General features: G+C 44.1%; 1 protein-coding gene across 1 annotated transcript; it reads right to left on the bottom strand.

Annotated features, from left to right (window-relative positions):
* Positions 1–16,606: 16,606 nt before the first annotated feature.
* On the bottom strand, positions 16,607–18,980 carry LOC144683594 (uncharacterized). The gene is made up of 3 exons (XM_078546772.1): positions 18,825–18,980; positions 18,611–18,724; positions 16,607–17,531 (listed from the first exon to the last, which is right to left on the bottom strand). Exons 2-3 carry the CDS (start codon positions 18,712–18,714, stop codon positions 17,123–17,125), a joined length of 513 nt encoding a protein of 170 aa, XP_078402898.1. The 5' UTR covers positions 18,715–18,724; positions 18,825–18,980; the 3' UTR covers positions 16,607–17,122.
* Positions 18,981–19,382: the final 402 nt, after the last annotated feature.

Raw genomic sequence — 19,382 nt, 5'->3', positions numbered from 1 at the left:
AGCCAGATAGATTGGAACCAAAGATTGGCAGGAGAAATTATAGCTGAACAAAGGGCTACCTTTAAAAATAAATTGGTTTGGGCACAGTTAAGGTATATTCCGTATAAAGGGAAAGATAGAACAAACAAATCCAGAGCTCCCTGGATGAAAAAGGAGAGTGAAATTAAGATAAAGAAGAAAAAATGTGCTTATGACAGGTGTCGGGTAGAAAATACAATTGAGAACCAAGAGAAATACAGAAAGTTCAGAGGGGAGGTGAAAAAGCATATTAGAAAAGCGAAGAGGGATTATGAGAAAAGACTGGCAGCCAACATAAAGGGGAGCCTCAAAGCCTTCTATAGGTGTATAAATAGTAAAAGAGTGGTAAAAGGAGGAGTAGGGCCGATTAGGGACCTAAAAGGGAATTTACACATGGGTGAAAGGGCCATGGCTGGGGTATTAAATGAATACTTTGCATCCATCTTTACCAAGAAGGTAGATGCCACCCAGGCCATGGTGACAGACAAAGAAACTCTGTCACTAGAAGGTTCAAAATTGACGAGGAGGAAGTGTTGAATAGACTGTTGGAACTTAAAGTTGATAAAGGCACCAGGAACAGATGAGATGCATCCAAGGATATTGAAGGAAGTAAGTAGAAATTGTAGGGGCACTGGCCATAATCTTTCAGTCTTCTCTAGACTCAGGGGTGGTGCCAGAGGACTGGAGAATTGCAAACATTATGCCTTTGTTCAAAAAATGTCACAAGGATAAGCTCAGCAATTACAGTTTAACTTCTGTGGTGGGCAAGATTCCAGAAACAATTATTTGGGATAGAATTAGTAGTCACATGGAAAAATATGGGTTGATAAGGAAGAGCCAGCAGGGATTTCTAAAGCGGAAATCATGTTTAACCGGCTTGCTGGAGTTTTTTGAAGAGGTAACAGAAAAGTAAGGGTAATGCTGTTGATGTGGTGTACATGGGCTTTGAAAAGGCTGCAGTGCCACACAACCGACTTGTGAGAAGTTATTGCTCATGGAACAAAAGGGACAGTAGCAATGTGGATTCAAAATTGGCTGAAAAACAGGAAGCAGAGAGTAATGGTCAATGGATATTTTTCGGGCTGGAGGAAGGTTTGTAGTGAAGTTCCCCATGGGTTGGTATTGGGACCCTTTCTTTTACTAATATATATTAATGATCTAGATCTTGGTGTGCAGGGGAAAGATTAAAAGCTTGTGGATGTTACGAAGCTTGGGAGTGTTGTGAGCTGTGAGGCGGATGGTGTGGAACTTCAAGAGGACATAGACAAGTTTGTGGAGTGGGAAGATAGGTGGTAGATAGGTGTTCAATGTGGAGAAGTGTGAGATGATGCATTTTGGTAGAAGAAAATGGACAGACAATATAAAATAAGGTGAAATTTTGAAGGGGGTGCAGGAGCAGAAAGACTTGGCTGTATTTGTGCATAGTTCATTGAAGGTGGCATGATAGTGGAGAGAACAGTTAATAAAGCGTATAATATCTTGTGCTTTATTAATAGGGGCATAGTGTACAAGAGCAAGGAGGTTATGCTGAATTTATGTAAGACACTTGTTAGACCTCAGCTGGAATATGTGTACAGTTCTGGGCACCATATTATAGGAGAGATGTGGACACATTGGAGAGAGTGCAGAAGAGATTTACAAGAATGGCTCCAGGGATGAGAAACCTTAGCTATGAGGATAGATTGGAGATGTTGGGACTGTTCTCCTTGGAGAGAAGAAGGCTGAGAGGCGATTTGATAGAGATGTTCAAAATCATGAGGGAACTGGACACAGTAGATAGGGAGAAGCTGTTCCTACTCGTAAAAGGATCAAGAATGAGAGGACACAGATTTAACGTGACTTGCAAAAGAAGCAAGTGTGACATGAGAAACTTCTTCACACAATGAGTGGTTCGGGTCTGAAATGCACAGCCTGGAAGTGTGGTGGAGGCAGGTTCAATCAACGTATTCAAGAGGGAATTAGATGATTATTTGAATAGAAACAATGTGTAAGGGCAGGGGAAAAGGCATGGCAATGGGTCTAGGTCATAATGCTCATTGGAGAGCCAGTGCAGACATGATGGGCAGAATGGCCTCCTTCTGTGCCGTTAGGTTCTATGAGCCTGACGAGCATTATTCTTAAAGGTACATTTCGCACTAAATAAAACCATAATTACTACATTCCTCCCCCTTTAACTAGGTTACAGATATTATATTTACAAGCACATATTTTTCAAGACAACATAATATTTACACTGGGTAAGGAATTTACAAGCTCAGTCTTTCAGGTGGTTTCCTGGTACGTGTAGAACGTCGCAGCCCCATAACTTCAGATTCTTTGTCAGGAACCTTTTCCGGAGTTGCCGGAACATCAGATGCTTCGGTGGGCACTTGCAGTTCTGTAGCCTCAACTCTTACAGGAACATCAAACATGTCAGTCCTGGCTTGAGTATTCTCAACAAGAAACGCAGACCTGGTCATGATCACTGGTGGAACCAAATCTTGGTGATTTGTCTCTCTCCTCCTTAAATGGTCCACATGTTTATGGATGATCCAACCTTCCACCTCTACGTGGTAAGATAGAGGTCCAGTCACTGCACTTATATCACCCGGTAACCACTTTGGTCCTTCCCTGGCTCTCTCACAGCAAGTTTCCTCTCTCGATTATGCTATTCGTGTCTAGTTTTGTGGCTTCCCTGACTCTTTCCACCTTCCCCTTTAAATTCAGCATTATTAAGCTCAACCTCGTTCTGAGATGGCGTTTCAACAATAACTCTGTAGGTGTGACATCCGTTGTTGTGTGAGGGATAGTCCTGCAATGAAAAAGAAAGTGTGCTAGCTTAGTTGCCGAGGAATCACCAGTTAGCTATTTCATGCCTGTTTTGAACACTTGATCCACCCTTTCGGTCAGTCTGTTTGAGGAAGAGTGGTACGGTGCAGTTTTTACATGTGTGATACCATTGAGGCTGATGAACTGTGGAAACTCAGCACTCATACATGCCATGCTGTTATCAGAAATGACTGCTTCTGGTAGTTTGTGAATGGCAAAACTCTGTCGTAGTTTCTCAATTGTAGCGCCCAACATTGGTGACTTCACCTCATATGTCCAACCATTTTGAATGGGTGTCAACAATTAGCAGAAACATTGACTAAATTGGACCTTTCCTGGGAACAATGTGTAACTGCACCCAGGGTCTACCTGGTCATTCCCACGGGTGTAATGGAGCTGTCACTGGCAACTTTTGCAGTTGCTGACATTGCGCACAATACTTTACCATACTGTCTATTTCACTGTCTACCCTTGGCCATCATAGATAGTTGCGTGCTATAGCCTTCATTCGGGAAATTCCCAGGGAACTGTGTAGTTTAACTAAAAGTGGCTCCCTTCCCTTTGGAGGAACTAACACTCATGTTCTCCACAATAAGATGCCATCCTAGCTGGTTATTTCGTGTCTTCTGTTGAAGTAAGGTTTCATTTCATAAGATACAGGCTCCTGTGACCAACAATGTAGCACTTGTTCTCATACCAGAGATAGGATTGGGTCCCGATTTGTTCAGTCTCTGATCTGTCGTCCCAACTTGTCCAGTCTCTGATCTGTCAAACACATAACAGTGAGGAATCTAAGAAATTTAACAGTAAAACAAGTTCCTGTGGAACTGGGACATGCTCATCATTTTCTTGTAAAGGCAAACGACTAAGGGCATCGGCATTTGTGATTTGATTGCCAAGCCTATGTACGAAAGTATATTCGTATGCTACCAGAATTAAGGCCCTATTAGTATTTCTGCTCCTTCTTTTTACGTGCCTTCTTCTTTCTAGTGCAGGCTTTAATCTCAGCCTTCTTTTTGACTTCACTATTGGCCAGGCTTCTCTCAGATGTAAGCTCAACTTGCCTGAGCTCAGTGGTTGAATCTCCCAAAATTTCATTATCTGTCTGCTTCTTAGAAAATTCTGTGACTTCTGCTTCCAAAGCCTCTTTGGTTTCATTTAGCTGATTCTTCAGCTCTTCTGTCTTTTTTGTATTTGTTTGCTGCCTCTTGGAAAATTGAACATTGTGTCTTCTCTGCCAACTCATTCTTCAGTTTGTTCTGAGAAATGCTGAATTCTGTTTCTCAAACTTTGACTTGAGGGAATCTTGTAGTGTGTGAAGGTCTTTCAACAGATTTTCTTTTTCCCTGTGAAGGTTGCTCACTTCATCTCGAACTCTGTCATCCAGTCGTCGAGTTTCTTCTGCTATCCTTCCAGGTTTTGGATTAAGACAGCTTGCATTTCTTCAGGTTGTTGAGTCCTTACACACTCATTTTTCCAAAACAGGAATGTTTCCAGCTTCCTTTTAGAATCCCAGTGGCCAATCAAGGTCAATTTCACCCTAGAAGGCTTGGTCCTCTACCTCTCAATACCAACACTGGTAGTTTTATCAATTGGCTTCCATAATGGACAGTTACTCTGCTTATGCCTTTTACTTGAATGTTTTCGCTTGTATATGTTTTTAGCTTAGCAGCTGTTTGTTCTAAGCTTAATTGATGTTCACCATTATTCAAATGTCTAAAGGTATGTTCCCCAATTACTGTAGTGAAAGCCCCTGTGTCCATTTCCATTCTAACAGGTTTGCCATTTACTTTCACTGTGGCAAACATTGGTTCTCTTTCCAACTTTCAGATTAAATAACGAGTAAATGCCAGCATTTGCTGTTCCATGCTCTTCTACATTGTAAATTTTATTAGGCTTATTTTGTTTACAAGCCTGCTTGAATATTTCCTTGCACTACCTCATCATATGTTCATTTCTATGGCATTCAATTTTTTAAAAAATTGCTAACCACTAAAAGACTGCTTGTTTCCACCTCTATTAAAATTATTCTTCAATTTTGCTGCTAAGTTACTTTTCTTTATTCTTCAACTAGCTTCTCAACAGCATCTCTCTTTGCATCATTTTTGCTTGAGATTTCCCACCTGATGTGGAGGATGGCGCCATTTTGCGCACCCTGTATTGCTTTTGAATCTTTTACAGCGCTTTCCATGGCCAGCACTATCTCTAGCACCTTCTTGAAATCCAGATTCACTTCGGACAATAATCTTTTCTGAATAGTGTCCTCTTTCACACCACACACTAAACGATCTCTGAGCATGTCGTTCGGAGTCGTACTAAACTCACATTGTTCCCTTAGCTGCTTCAAATTTGCCACGTAGCATGCAATTGTCTCACCCGGGGCTCTGGTTTGCGAATTAAACCTGAACATCTGCATCGTGACTGAGGGTTTGGGTTGAAAGTGACCCTTCACAATGTTCAACAATTCATCAAAATGTTTTGAATCTGGGGCACCGGTGCTGTCAAGCTTTGAATCAGACTGTAGGTTTTGCTCCCACAAGTACTCAAGAGGATCACTCGCCTCTTCTCTTCCCCCGTAATCTCGTTCACTTGAAAAAAGAACGCGAGGCATTCTATGTATTAAGACCAATCGTCTGTGGCTGGTTCAAAAGGATCAATTCTCCTGAATTGCGGCATTTTGAGAGAAGGTAACTTCTTCAATTCTAACTGAGCTTGCTATTTATAATCACTGGGAGAGGTACAGTGCCGATATATTTCTAACTTTATTTTTTCTGTTCAATCCTGTTTTATCCTTGCTGCCAGCTTTTTGTAAGGGTGGCCGAGCTGTACTATTAGTAATAGAGTTGAACTGCAGACACTTCCATGGGTGGAAACATTAAGTTTATTTACAATATACTCAGCAGCAAATACACATGTGCCTCTAACTCTATCTCGACATTGTCTGCTGAGGTAGACTGCACTACTCTCCTATTGGTTACTACAGATCATGTGATCTTTCCTTACAAGCATTATTCTTAAAGGTACATTACACACTAAATAAACCATAATCACCACAGTAGCAAATCTGGAAATGAATTGTTACTGATGTGGAAGCAATCATACTCCTGAAACTCGCTGTTTTAAAGAGGTGGAGTGCTATTTTTGTCATAAGAGGGTACATGCTGAAGCAATGTAAAGCAAGATTGAGACAGACTCCCAGGAAGCAAACTAAGTTAATCGAAGTACCTAATGTGGAAGAACTAGAAACCACCAATTCTGTTATTTACTCCCTATTTAATGTAAACATAGGGAAGACAGAGCCAATCACTGTTACTCTGCAGGTAAATGGAAAACCTTTAATGATGGAAGTGGACACTGGTGCTTCAACCACTGTAGTGGGAGGGCACACCTCCAAATATTTAAAAAGGGTACTCAATAATTGAATTTGGAGCAGACTTCAGCCAAACTGAAAACTTATATTGGCTAAGCTATCCAAGTGAAGGGTGTTACCACTGTAACTGTTTATTATAAGCACCAAACAGCACAACTCCCAGTGATGGTAGTAGAAGGTGAAGGACCAAGCCTTCTAGGTTCCAATTGGTTGAGGGAAATTAACTTTGATTGGCTAGTGAGATTTCAAAAGGACAGAGTGCCTGATATCCAGCAGGACCTGCACTTCATCGCTCTCGGCGTAGGTGGGATCCATCAGTGGCTAGGTGAGAGGGGGACGGGCACATCAACCTCTCTCCAGGTGCCATTCTCAAGGAGTCAGCCAGGAGCCCTCAACCACCAATAGTGATGAGCACTAGCAGCTGGATACCCCTGGGACACCCACCCAGGTGTCTCCGAGTTACAGATGACTGAATTGTGAGGATGTATGTAACGCTGGGGACTGAGTAGGATAAACAGGACTGAACGCTTGTCTTGCAGGAATGATTGCCTGTGCAGGGAAATGGCAGGGCAGATTCACAATGTACATGAGATTGAAGTAGGTAACCAATGAGTGATGATTGTCATCCTTGAGGTGCCTTGCATGAATGCAAGAATATTGCCATGAGAGCAATGAGGATTGTAGTTTTGTTTCTGCCTCTTGGAAGCTGCCGTGGGCAGTGGAATGTCATCAGGATGTTTGCGGAGGCTACACTATGTGAACTCTGCTCACCAAATGCCTTGTTACAGTTATTATCCCACAACAAAGGCCACATGCTCCCATGGCCAAGGATGAGGCCATCGTGATGCTAGTGATGCTAGTGTATACCCATTCAGAGATTGATGTGCTGTGCTCACACGATGAGGCTCACAACGGGGAGGATCAGAGCACCTGTGGGAGGGGTTGGTGGCTGGACCCCTGGGCTCATTCAAGGGGTACTCTCATTTCTTCCAAATGAGAACATTGAGATCAAGGTTCAGCTGAGAGAAGTAATGAAGACTTAATTGAAAAATTACTGAATCAGGAACCCTAACTCATGGCAATAACACACTAGGGCTTGGTTACATTTGAGTTGGTGTCATTGAGCATTTTATCTTCAGAGGGATGTGAGAAGGGAAAAGGGATCACACCATTAAGGGAGTACAGCACAAGGGAGTACAGCAGCAGGACATGTGTCATATGCAAGATGCTCCATGCGATACTGCACATAGCATTGTGGAATAGTCATGGCTTTCAAGGCACAAGGCTTCCAAAGATTCCAAAAGTACAAGGCAGGGAATTATTTAAATCCAAATGAGGTAGCTTGATTGTGCCTTGAATGAGGTTAAAGTCACATGGCCGGGCTCAACCCACTCCAATCGTGTTTGTGATTGCGTTGTCAAGTTGCTGGGGGGATTATTAGGCACCTATGATCCTTGAGTTAGTGCCTCAGCTGCAAGGGTGGAACTGGGAATGACACGTATGTAATGAGCGCAGCCCAAGGGCTTCACACTGGATTTCTGCCTGAGAATGGAGGTTGATCATTGCATGGTAAACTGCATTCATGTGTTTGATCGATCTGTCGAGAGGAAGAAGGAGTGCAAAATGGAGGCTGTGGACAATGCTGCCTTACTGATGGCTGTGTTCAGAATAAGGAGGAGAAGGGCTAGTCACTGTCTGGCAGGACTTAGAGAAGAGCCTCGGTCTGAGGTGCGTGGTCCAGGGGGCCCCAGGAAGACCCAGAGGCTTAGGAGGTCAGACCATCCCATGGAGGTGACTGGTGCAACCCAGGGTCTACCGAAGATGCCTCTTATATTTGGAGATGAGCGAGAGAGTGTGCCTCAGACACCTTCAGTTGTCAAGAGATATGGTGGCTCACATCTGCCACATTCTTAGGGAGGACCTGACGCCATGTGGGCTGGGAGGCCATCTCTTGCCAGTGGCTGTAATGGTGACCGCCGCACTCAAATGTTTTCCAAGTGGATCGTTCCAATGATCCACTGCGGACCTATGCTCTCAGTCCTTCACTTGTAAATGTATAAGGGAAGTTACAGATGCCCTTAACAGTAAGGCACATCATTACATCCAGTTCACAATGAATGAAGACAGCAAGGCCACTAGATTTCTGGGATTTGCAGCAATCTCCAGCTTCCTACGAGTGCAGGCTGCCATAAGTTGCACACATGTCACCTTAAGAGCTCCCTGGCAGCAACCACTGGTCTTCAACAACAGGAAAGGGTTCCACTCCCTCAATATGCAGCTGGTCTATGATCATCAGAAGATCATGCATGACTGTGCCAGGTTCCCTTACAGTTCTTATGACTGCTACATCCTGAGTCGCTCCCAGGTGCCACAGATTTTCAAGGGCCTGCAGCACTTACAGGATTGACTGCTGGGTGATAAAGGTTACCCACATACAAATTGGCTTGTGACACCCATGTGTCATCCTCAAAATGCCGCAGAGGAGAGATACAATGCGGCGCATTCTGTAACAAGGTCCATCATAAAGCAAACCATTGGCATCCTGAAGATGCACTTCCGATGTTTGGACTGTTTGGGCAGGACTGTGCAGTACTGTCCACAGAGGGTTTCCCATATCATCGGGGTCTGCTGTGCACTGCACAACCTGGCGCTACACAGGGAGATCACTTGCCAGAGGGAGACATGGAGGAGGCAGCGATTTCCTCAGTCATGGAGGATTTGGAAGGGCAGGAACCTGAGGAGGGTGATGATGGTCAGCTTGTACATGAGGATGCCATCACAGCAGCACAACATGGAAGATGTGCTGTGACACACTGATTGTCATTAGGTTTCCAGCAGGAGTAGAGTCCACACAAGGTGACAAGTGCACATTTCTCCTGTCCCTTAAAGGCATGGAAATGATCAGGAAGTCCTTTCCAATCATTGATATCTCAAGCAAGCTCATCATTCTGCCTGGGACCTATAACCCTCGAGGATAATAAAGGCATCAGCGTTGGAAAGGTCAGCACCCAATGCTGCATGTGGTGCCTGTGCAATGCGAAAGGCAGCTCACCAGCGCACATCCTGAGTCGACTACACATGGTGCAGTTTCTTTCACCAGCATGTGACACTTTCAGCGGCCATGGAGAATTGTACATGGCTGCAGTGAACATAAGGTATCCAGGGCATGTGCTTTCACAGTCACAAGGGACACAGCTCAGTGCTGATGCCACAATGTTAAATGGAACCTTCTAAAACACAGGAGATCACATAATTCAATCGTGTGTTGCAAGGCTTGAAAGACCATTTCTCTGTCCACATGCACTTTCAGCCTCTGGCTTGCCACACCTCCTTTAGATGACACAAGGGGTGAGTGACTACCATGACTTTGCTAACCTTAACATGAGTCTGAGGGACACAAAAGCAGGCCATTAAGGAGTGGGTGCTTAGGTTACATAGAATCATATGCAAGAAGCGTTCACATATTGAGACGTTGGGTCACAACATCAAATTGTATTTACAAAGGTGCATTATACATACAGCGAATGATTACCTGTGCAGCCAGTGTGCATTCAAAATTTCTTAACTTTACACACTTTACATCTATGCCTGGGTGCAGCCCCGACATCCGCAGCAGAGGTGGAGGCAGCCTGCTGACTCCTATGCCCTGTTGCCAGAGATGAATTTGGTGGTTGTCCTCGATAGGCCCAGGGATTGGGCCCCAGCCTGCTTTGTGTCTCCTGCTGCGGGGCAGATACACCCTCCTTGGTCTGGGAAACTGGAGCTGATGGGGTTACAGGCGGAGGGGATTGGGAACAGCTGGACACCCTTGGTGTGTCCTGGGTGGATGCTCCCGGGGTGCCCAGCAGATGCACCTCCTCCCTTTGGGTGTCCGATGGCCTCTCCCTGACTCCTTGAGGAGAAGGTGCACATGGAAGGAGGTCGAGGTGCCTGTCCCCCACCTCGCCTAGCAACTGATGGATCTCACCTATGCCTAGAGCAATGTAGTCCAGGTCCTAGTGCAAATTAGGCAGACTGTGGACCAAGGTCTCCAAGGTGGCCGCCACCCTACCATGGAGACCTCTAGGCGCTCACATGCCAGAGCCACGACATCAGAGGGAACTTCGTTCTAGCCTGATGACTGCCTCTGACAAGTCTACCTGATGTTCCCCTGCCAGTTTGCATCTCCAGCATGTGTGCTATGGCCAATTGCAGAGGCTCATCATCTGCCTCGGGCTCATCAGGAGCCTGTTCTCCAGCAGTCCTCCGAGTGCCAGAGACCTGGGCTGTCTCTGCCTCTGATTGCTGGGGAATGGTGCCCATGAGGTGTCCTCCAGATAGTGAACCCAAGTCTAACCTAGGTCAAAGTGTGTGTCTCTATGCTGGTGGAGGGTGCAGCTGAATACAGTGATAGCTCGGCATCTAATTGGTCCTCAGCGTCATCATCTAAAGTGGACAGGGGCTAGAGCTGAGGGATTGGCTGGAGGTGTGTCTTGGCCTGTTCCTGCTGGTAACTGGAAGAGAGAGAAGGTAGAATTAATTCTCGAGTAGGGAGAATCCAACATTACATTTAACTCTCTGGAAGGTCATGATGTGTCTGACTAACGGAGGGTTTATTTGTACTGGGTTGCTGGGAGAGGCCGATCCTGCCTTCGCCACAGGAGTGATCCCTGTCCTCCCCTGCCAACTCGGCTGCCTCTGCCTCAAAAGAAGTAAGCTCCTGGACCCTGAAAGCTCCTCCACCGATCTGGGATCTCTCCCTCTTCTTGTGGGCTGGCTTTGCCTGTATGCAGACAGATGCAATGGTATGTGTTGGGAAAAGATGGAAGAGAGGTTGGGAAGCATGCATGGCTGCTGTGTGTGCTGTGCCCTCCCCAGTAAGGGCAGACGAAGTTGAGTGTGCTGGATGATACATGAGATGTTGGTGATGTTAAAATGTATGTGAGACATTCAGTGTAGATATCCCTTCTGCTAAAAGTGTGTGAAATCCATGTGGACTGTAACTTTAGTGCCTGATGCCCTTACAAGAGTGTGAGTCGAGACTGAGAAGAAGATAGATTTACACTGGAGGAACAGATGAGATCATTCATGTCTTCCTGCACTGCAGGGAGCTTCTTTTTTGTGTGCTACGAGCACAGACACCCTGGCAACCTCCTCTCAGGCTGGTGAGGTCAGGTTGGTTGCCCCTCTGCTGCCATCCCTTAGAATAGGACATTGTGGCATTCACGGACAGCTTGGAGGAGAGTCAATGGGGAGTTGTTACTGAATTGTGGTACACTGGGTTTGCTTCTCTTGGTGGACACAGCTGACCTGCAGAAAGTGATTGTGTGTTTGGACACTGCTTAAATATGGCGCCTGGAACTTCAACCTTTTTACTTTCCTTTTTACACTGGAGCTTCTGGACATTCAGGTGGGGCGAATGGGTGTTAATTGTTCAGGCTTAGTTAAATTTTTAGGCCTTCCCAATATAGCTCCCACTATCAGCCCAGCTCCTATAGCTGTGATTTATAGAGGAGGTATTCTGGGGTAAATATTTGTGTATGATCCGAGCACAAGACCCAAGTCTCTGATGCTAAGGTCAGTGTTGGAGGTATTGTCAGAGGGACCCATACAGCATAATTCTGCCTTTTGAGAGTTTAAACTTCCCAGGTAAATACCCCGCGTGGACCCAAGTTGTAATTTCCTCGTGGTTCTGACGCGTAACAGCAGCGAAGGTCTCAACGCTCACCGCCATTGCCATTGGAAGATTGGGGGCGTGATTACTTCTTAGATTATGCCAAGGCTTCTGGCTGTGTTTTTCCATCTGAGAGTCCATTTAATGGTTAGGTTACACTTCAAGTTGCAGATAAAATTAATTTGCATAATCGCAAATGTAAAATCCTCCATGAACAAGCGCCATCAACATTGGTAGAACTTCATTGCTTATTTTATCGTCTTTCCATCAAAAACTATTCCTTGATATATTTAACAATGGGAACCATCTTTATTAAAAACAAAAAAACTACTGCGGATGCTGGAAATCCAAAACAAAAACAGAATTACCTGGAAAAACTCAGCAGGTCTGGCAGCATCGGTGGAGAAGAAAAGAGTCGACGTTTCGAGTCCTCACGACCCTTCAACAGAACAGATTCAACAGTTCTGTTGAAGGGTCGTGAGGACTCAAAACGTCGACTCTTTTCTTCTCCACCGATGCTGCCAGACCTGCTGAGTTTTTCCAGGTAATACCATCTTTATTAATACAGTTATAAATTGGATTATCAACAAAATAAGGAGTTTGGGTGTTCAGTCCATGAATAACCTGATTTAAAATAATTGCAATGGAATTTTGACAAAACTATACTTATGAGACCCCCACAAAAACACCACCTCCCCTTAACCACTGTGCTAAAGTTCCCAGCAGATCAGACACAGAAGATATTAACCAGTTGTTAGACTTGATTTATAGAAATAGTTTAAAAACAAAAAGCTCAGTAGTTATTTTGCCAAGTGCAAATATTTGTGGAGATTTATTTATTTGTTTTTGAAATTGTATAGTTTGCATGCCTGTAACTAGTTCATTAAATTGGTCCCCTTTTTTTTAATGTTATGAGCATGCCCTGTGCTTGATGATGCTATTAGACATGTGACCTGGCCACCTTGGTGTCGGTCTCTCTTTACAAATTTCTCTCAATATATTAACAAATTTTGGTGATGAGGATGGGATTAAAGTACAAAACTATTTGCATCAAATAGAAGTAGAGACCGTGATGAGCAAAATAATGTAGTTCCCAGTGAGTTACCTGCTGGGATGGCAAAGATTTTGGCTGGATTTGCAAGGCCTGATCTTCAAATTGTCCCCTCAATGAATAGGATGCCGCATGGTCCTATCGCCAACATGATTCAACTGCTGACTGCACTGACTTTGACAAACGTGACCAGGGTGACTAACCATACTGGATTTTCTGGGACCACCCAATAATTCAGCAGTTCGTCCTGCCTCCTAGGTCAGGCTTTTCCGTGTTGTCATGGATGTCTGGTGTCTCAGCAGGCATTTTTTGCGTGTTGAATGTGGAAGGTTGATGGCTTTGAGGGGTGGATCTGGCAGGTGGCAGCATCAGAACGGGCGGGTCACAAACTTGCACCCTCGCCCCTGTTCTGAAGGTTCACCGGCACCCTCCCTACCCCCTGCCACCCTCACAGGTTTGCCCGAACCCCACCCTCACCTCCCCAGCCCTATGGCCCACCCTGCCAAAGTGTCCCTTAATTTTTTCCCTGAGATTTGGCCACCCTGAATTACCCCACCCACTCACCTAGGGGCTGATGCAATGTACTAAACGTTTAATAGTTTCATTAGTGTACATTAGTCTAGTTGCATAGTAAATTCAATATTTTTGATATGAAAATCTTTTCAAAGGTACCTACTGGTTTATGGTTTGATGTCTAATTTGAATACTATTTGGATGTCCCTTTGGATAACTTGTGGCCCATTGTGGATTGGGAAGGTTTCCCACAAATGAGTGACTTGGGTCTAACTCCTGTATGTTTCTTTAGAAAACTCCTTTTTTCACATTATAGTCCATTCTAGGCTTCTAGGTAAGTACTTCTCTCCCTTGTACAGACTATTCCATCTTCTCAGTCTCCTGCACATGACTGCTGATGTCACTGTTACACATCACTAACTCATTACCATAACTATTAACCCATTGTTCTACACCTACTAGTATCTGTGAGCTTTCCCGAGCCAGTGCTATCAGCAGAATTTCAACCCAGAGGCCTGGTAAAATCCAACCCTTGATGGGCTGCCAATGAGGAAACGTTGAGGCTTGGGGTGACAGTTATTGCACCCGAAGGCTGAGTATTAGACCACATCTGATCAGCGGGCATGGTCCGTGTTAGTGCTGTGGTCAAGACCATTTTAAGATGAGTTGTGCCAACCATGTCACTCATGAGAAGTCCCTGGTAGTTGTTGTCTGCCTTTGGAAGGCTCTAAAACATTGGACTGAGGGATATGGGGTGCTGTTTCTGCTTGTATCCATTAGTTACGTCAATGCAATACAAGCAGAATCAGCCTGACCAGCGTAAGAGGTTGGGAATTTTAAATAGAAGTGAGTTACACCCAAAACCACTTTCCATGGGCATGATTTTGCCCTTGGCGGGGGTGCTCAGCGGGCGTGGGCGGGGGCGGTCGGGAAGCTGACCGCCGCCTGCGATCGGCTCGGCACCGCGATTTCACGCAGACTCTGTCACATGAGCTGGGACATGTTTTAATTCAAAAATAAAGTTTTTATTTAATGTTTATTTGCTTCAGGAAACCTCATCCCGCTCGTGGATGAGGTTTCCTAAAAAAGTGTAAAGGCTGCTTGGCCTTTTCCCTGCCCGCCAACCATAAGGTTGGATGGGCAGCTTAAACCTGAATTTAATTAGATTCTTAATGGCCTTAATAAACCTTTTAATTATTGGCGGGCACGCAGCCGACTCAGGCGTGCGCCCGCTGAACGAAATATCGCGAGACTATGTGATGATGTCGGAATGCATGCCCAACGTCATTCCACGCTCGGGCGTGTCGGGCGCGCACCTGCAAGCCGAGCGTAATATTCTGCCCCTGGAGATGGGTGGGGAGGAAGAAGGCCTTGTAAAATGGCAGTGGAAGGCTCGATACGTGAGCCCAATGTCTTCCCGCCACCACATGATATTAACAGTGGTGGGAACCTCAGTAGCCCAGCCCCCCCCACAAGACAATCAATTAAGCCAGTTAAGTGGCCTACTATTGGACACTTTCTGTACCTACCAAAACTTTACCAGCATTGGGAAGGGCCGCTGCCACATGGGAAGACTGCCAGGTAAGCCCTAGTGGCCTCCCAGCTGGTTCTTGGAGGTGCCCTCCTTTATGGCTTTTCCATGGTCCAGCAATTGTTGCCTCCATGGCTACAGTTCCATGGCTGCAAGGTGCGCCCTCTATCCCCATCGCCAGAGCCTGTCTGCCTGGCTCCAGCTCAGTTAAAAAAATAGACTTCTGGCTTTCGATGATGCCTCATCATGGATGCACCCCTTCTTCCTGCAGCCTCAGTAGTGGCCACCTCTATTTTGGTCTTCTAATAGGGTCAGCAACTCTAGGAGGCTTCAATTGGATTGCGATCAGTAAAATGCCGCTCAGATTCCTGCCTGAGTAGAGTCAGGTTGCACTTTCTGTCCAGGCAGACAGAACTCCTTACCTTCAGACAAAATTCCAGCCCAAGTGTCTGTCCTCAGTGTGCCGGAAGAACCAATGCAGAATAAATTACAATCTGCCTACCACCACTATCATCTTGAGGTTCTATGTGTCCAAGTCTATTGTCTACCTACAAGACTTACTTATTGCCACCTGCTTAATCCAGATCCTGCTGTAAGAAGCTTTGTAAAAAGGGGCTCACTCCATTTTGAGATAGCAAACAACAAATTGGTGTATCTGTACCTTGCCTGTCCTGCTCTCTACTCTTATTTAGCACATTCCTTTAGATAATATCACCACCTTCAACACCTCTTTGTTCTTTTGTCTGTGACATCTTTTGGTTATCTCCACCTATTACTGACTGCTTGTCCTAACAACTGCCCCCCCCCCCCCGCCTTAAACCAGCTTATATTTCACCCCTTTCCTATTTTTACTTAGTTCTGTTGAAGGGTCATGAGGACTCAAAACGTCAACTGTGCTCTTCTCCGCCGATGCTGCCAGACCTGCTGAGTTTTTCCAGGTATTTCTGTTTCTGTTTTGGATTTCCAGCATCCGCAGTTTTTTGCTTTTATATCTTATATATATATATATAAATTGGTGTAAACCTCAGTTTCGTCTTTGATCATCCCAGTCATAACATATATCATCCAAGCCACAACAAACACTTCATCCCCACCCACTATGTCATCCCCAATAACGTAATCCCCAACCACTATGACACATTCTCCCAAACTGTTCTCACATGTACCACCCCAACACATTGAAGGATTTATCACATTTCATCATTAGATGCTTTTAGCACACAGTATCCTTAGCTACTATAGGATATGCCATCTCAATAATATCATAAGACATTGCTAACACATGTTTTCCCCAGGTACACCATCTCCAATTACCACCACAGATCCCCAATTATCATAGGACGTGCCACCTCTGATTGCTATAATACACGTGATCCCTAATCATCATTATCACCTCCAATCACTATAACATAAACCATCTACAATTACTATAAGGGACCACCACCCCCAGCCTTTACAAACCACCCCATCCATTGCATGTGTAGTACAACTGCTGACTCACATGACATTCTCAGCAGTCTCAGACTATTACCTAAATGTAACACCACCTTGGGAAATCTCCAACTGAAAGCAAAACAATAGGTGTGATTGCTTTTTCCCCAAAATGTATATATGTAAGTATAATGCTTGTAGCTGATCTACAGATGGTTAAAAAAAAATGAATTAGTCAATCAATTGTTTATTATTGTAACATAGCTCAGTACATTCCAGTTTGATGAATCTGTATAATTAGAGTGATGTTTTCATACTGGCACTGTTAACATCAAAAGGTTCCAACACTGAATTGTTTGTAATATTGCTTCACAAAGATCTTTACAACTATATATTTGAGTAGTACTGATGGTAGATTAAAGCTTTGTTAGTGATGGAAACTTAACTATAAAAAGTAAAAGAAATGTCAAATAAGTCACTGGAGAACTTTCAGCTCTCCCCCCAAGTGGAGGAGGTTAATAAAATTCATTTTTCAAGCAAAAGGTTAGTAAAAAATGGCCAGTGGTGAATGAAGTGTAGTTAGTCCACAACATTTCATAAAGAATTTGATAAACCCTCGAAGATAACATTTAATGATAGGAAGGACATGGAAATGGGGTTAGATAGTTCTGGCTAGCACCAGTGTAATAGCCTCACTCTATGCTGAGATCTGTCTGATTCTGTAAGTGTAAGAGCTTTACAAGAACTTTAATTATCTCTAATATCTATTTTGAGTATAGCTTTCTTCTCGTTGGACATAGTAGCTGAAACGACCAAATTTCCTTTTCTGATGTTCAGAGATGGGTTCCCTTTACCCAGCGATGTCTTAGTGAAGCAAGATGATTCCGTTAGCTCATTGTACATTTTAATGTACAAAGCGTTGTCAGTCGGAATGGGCCTGTCAGGGACATACAGAGCATACTCAATGCTGTACTTGCTATAGTCGTAAGGGTTGGAAACCAACAGTGAGATTTGGGTATTGCTGAATTTGTAGCTCAACACCCCGACAGTGCCACAGGCTGTGTATGGGGTCTTGATGAACACACAGACTCCATTCTCCCCTGTCTCGATGGTGGGTGGTGGTGGGTTTTGAACACGGCCACTGTAACTGTAGGTCCTGTAAGATATACAATGTAGGCGTGATATAGTCTTAAAAGGTATGATACTTCTATGCATTCTTTAGATTAAAACAATCTGTATTTACATAGGATCATTATCAAACACCTTTGACACTGAGAGCCACATAAGGAGACATCAGGGCTGATGACCAAAAGCTTGGTCAAAGAGGTAGGTTTAAAGGGGCGTCCTAAAGGAGGAAAGAGAGGTGGAGAGGCAGAGAAGTTTGGGGAGGGATTTACAGAGCTTAGGGGCTTGGCAAATGATGGCATGGCTGCCAATTGTGGAATGATTAAATTTGCGAATGCCCAAGAAGTGAGAATTGGAGGATCGCAGAAGTCTCAAAGGATTGACAGGTTGGAGGAGGTTACAGAGATAGGGATGGTGAGCACATGGAGGGATTTGACAACAAGGTTGAGAATTTTAAAATCAAGGCATTGTTTAACCACATTCCATCATAATTTAGAATTTTCATGAGTGGAAGAAGGAATAAAGATAATTTTTTAAAAATCTGTTATGATAATTTTTGACAAACATAACTTAACCAGTTTTATAAAAATAACTTAAAAGTCAGATCTGGAGCCAGCAAGCACAAGGGTGATGGGCAAACGGGAATTGGCATGGGTTAGGATTCGAGTAGCAGGGTTTTGGATAAGATCAGATTTATGTGGTTGGAAAGTTGGAGGCCAGTCAAATCAGAACCAGAGCTTTTTCAGAAATCGGCGCTAGTCTACATTTCAAAATGTCTTCTTATTTTTCTCTTTAAGATTCGGATTCATGTGCATTTTCTGGTCATGACCTGGTTGAACTATTTAGCCCACAATGTTTTAACCAAACAATCATTTTTTTTATTGTGCTGCAACTAGAATCAAATTGGCTCCGACTGAGTCAAAATGTAGCCAAACACATTTTTCATTTTCTACAAAATCTCCCACTTTGATATTGCCAAGAAAAAGTAAATCAGCACTGGGTCTAATCCCAATAATGTGCAACAAGCATTTATGTTAAACACTGCAAATTACTTTGAAGCTATCCACACCCTCCAAAGAAAGAATTACACGCACACATTAGTGCACTTACACAGGTTCCGTTAAAATGTAGTTCATGCTTTTGTTGGAGATTTCAATCCCCACACACCTGGAAGAATCAACAGTTTCCATTACACTTTCAATTGATTTTGACATTGTGGATAACCTGGAAAAAAAATGAGGTAACCATCGTCAAAAAGGCTTCTTCGTACGGAAATATATCTATCATCAAATAACCTGAATAAGCATAAAACTCCTTTACTCACTGTGTGTTACACCAAAAGATGATACTTCTGTGGACACAGTTCTGTTTTCTGTAACGTTTCACAGAATCTGCTTGCTGTTTGAGACTGGGGTGGGGCGGGACAATGTTGGATGCCTTGAAAACAAGGAGACGCCCTTATGGTGGATCAGTTCCAAGTCTGGAAAAAAATTTTCAGCTTGCTATCACCAGTGTTCAAACTTGGCCTGCCAACTGCCAGTTTGAAATATCCCCAAAACCACATCAGGAAACAGTCTGCAAACACCAAACTCTCTAAACTCATGAAAAGATCAGCCAGGGAGAAGTTGAATTTGATTTTAAGAAACGTATGAAGTGACTTGCGAAATACGACAAGACTTCAAAACCTGCATTTGAACTGAAATGTCAGCATATGGTCTCAGGGTGACCGCTTATTGTAGATCTGGAATCCCCTCCTTAAATCTTTCCACCTTTCCACCTCCCTGCATTCTTTCAAGGCACACCTTCAAGCCAACCTCTTTGACCAAGATTTTCACGACCTCTCCTAATACCTTCACCTTTGGTTTCTATTTCCCTTTTTATC

This window comes from Cetorhinus maximus, chromosome 8 (assembly GCF_964194155.1).
Source record: "Cetorhinus maximus chromosome 8, sCetMax3.hap1.1, whole genome shotgun sequence".
Lineage (NCBI taxonomy): Eukaryota > Metazoa > Chordata > Chondrichthyes > Lamniformes > Cetorhinidae > Cetorhinus > Cetorhinus maximus.
This window is presented reverse-complemented; position numbering and strand designations above follow the sequence as displayed.

Excerpts from the sequence above, each read along its gene's own strand:
- LOC144683594 (XM_078546772.1), bottom strand. The coding sequence starts at position 18,714 with ATGTCAAAATCAATTGAAAGTGTAATGGAAACTGTTGATTCTTCCAGG. Across the intron at positions 17,532-18,610 it reads TACATTTTAACGGAACCTGT|GACCTACAGTTACAGTGGCC; the intron begins GTAAGTGCACTA and ends TATATCTTACAG.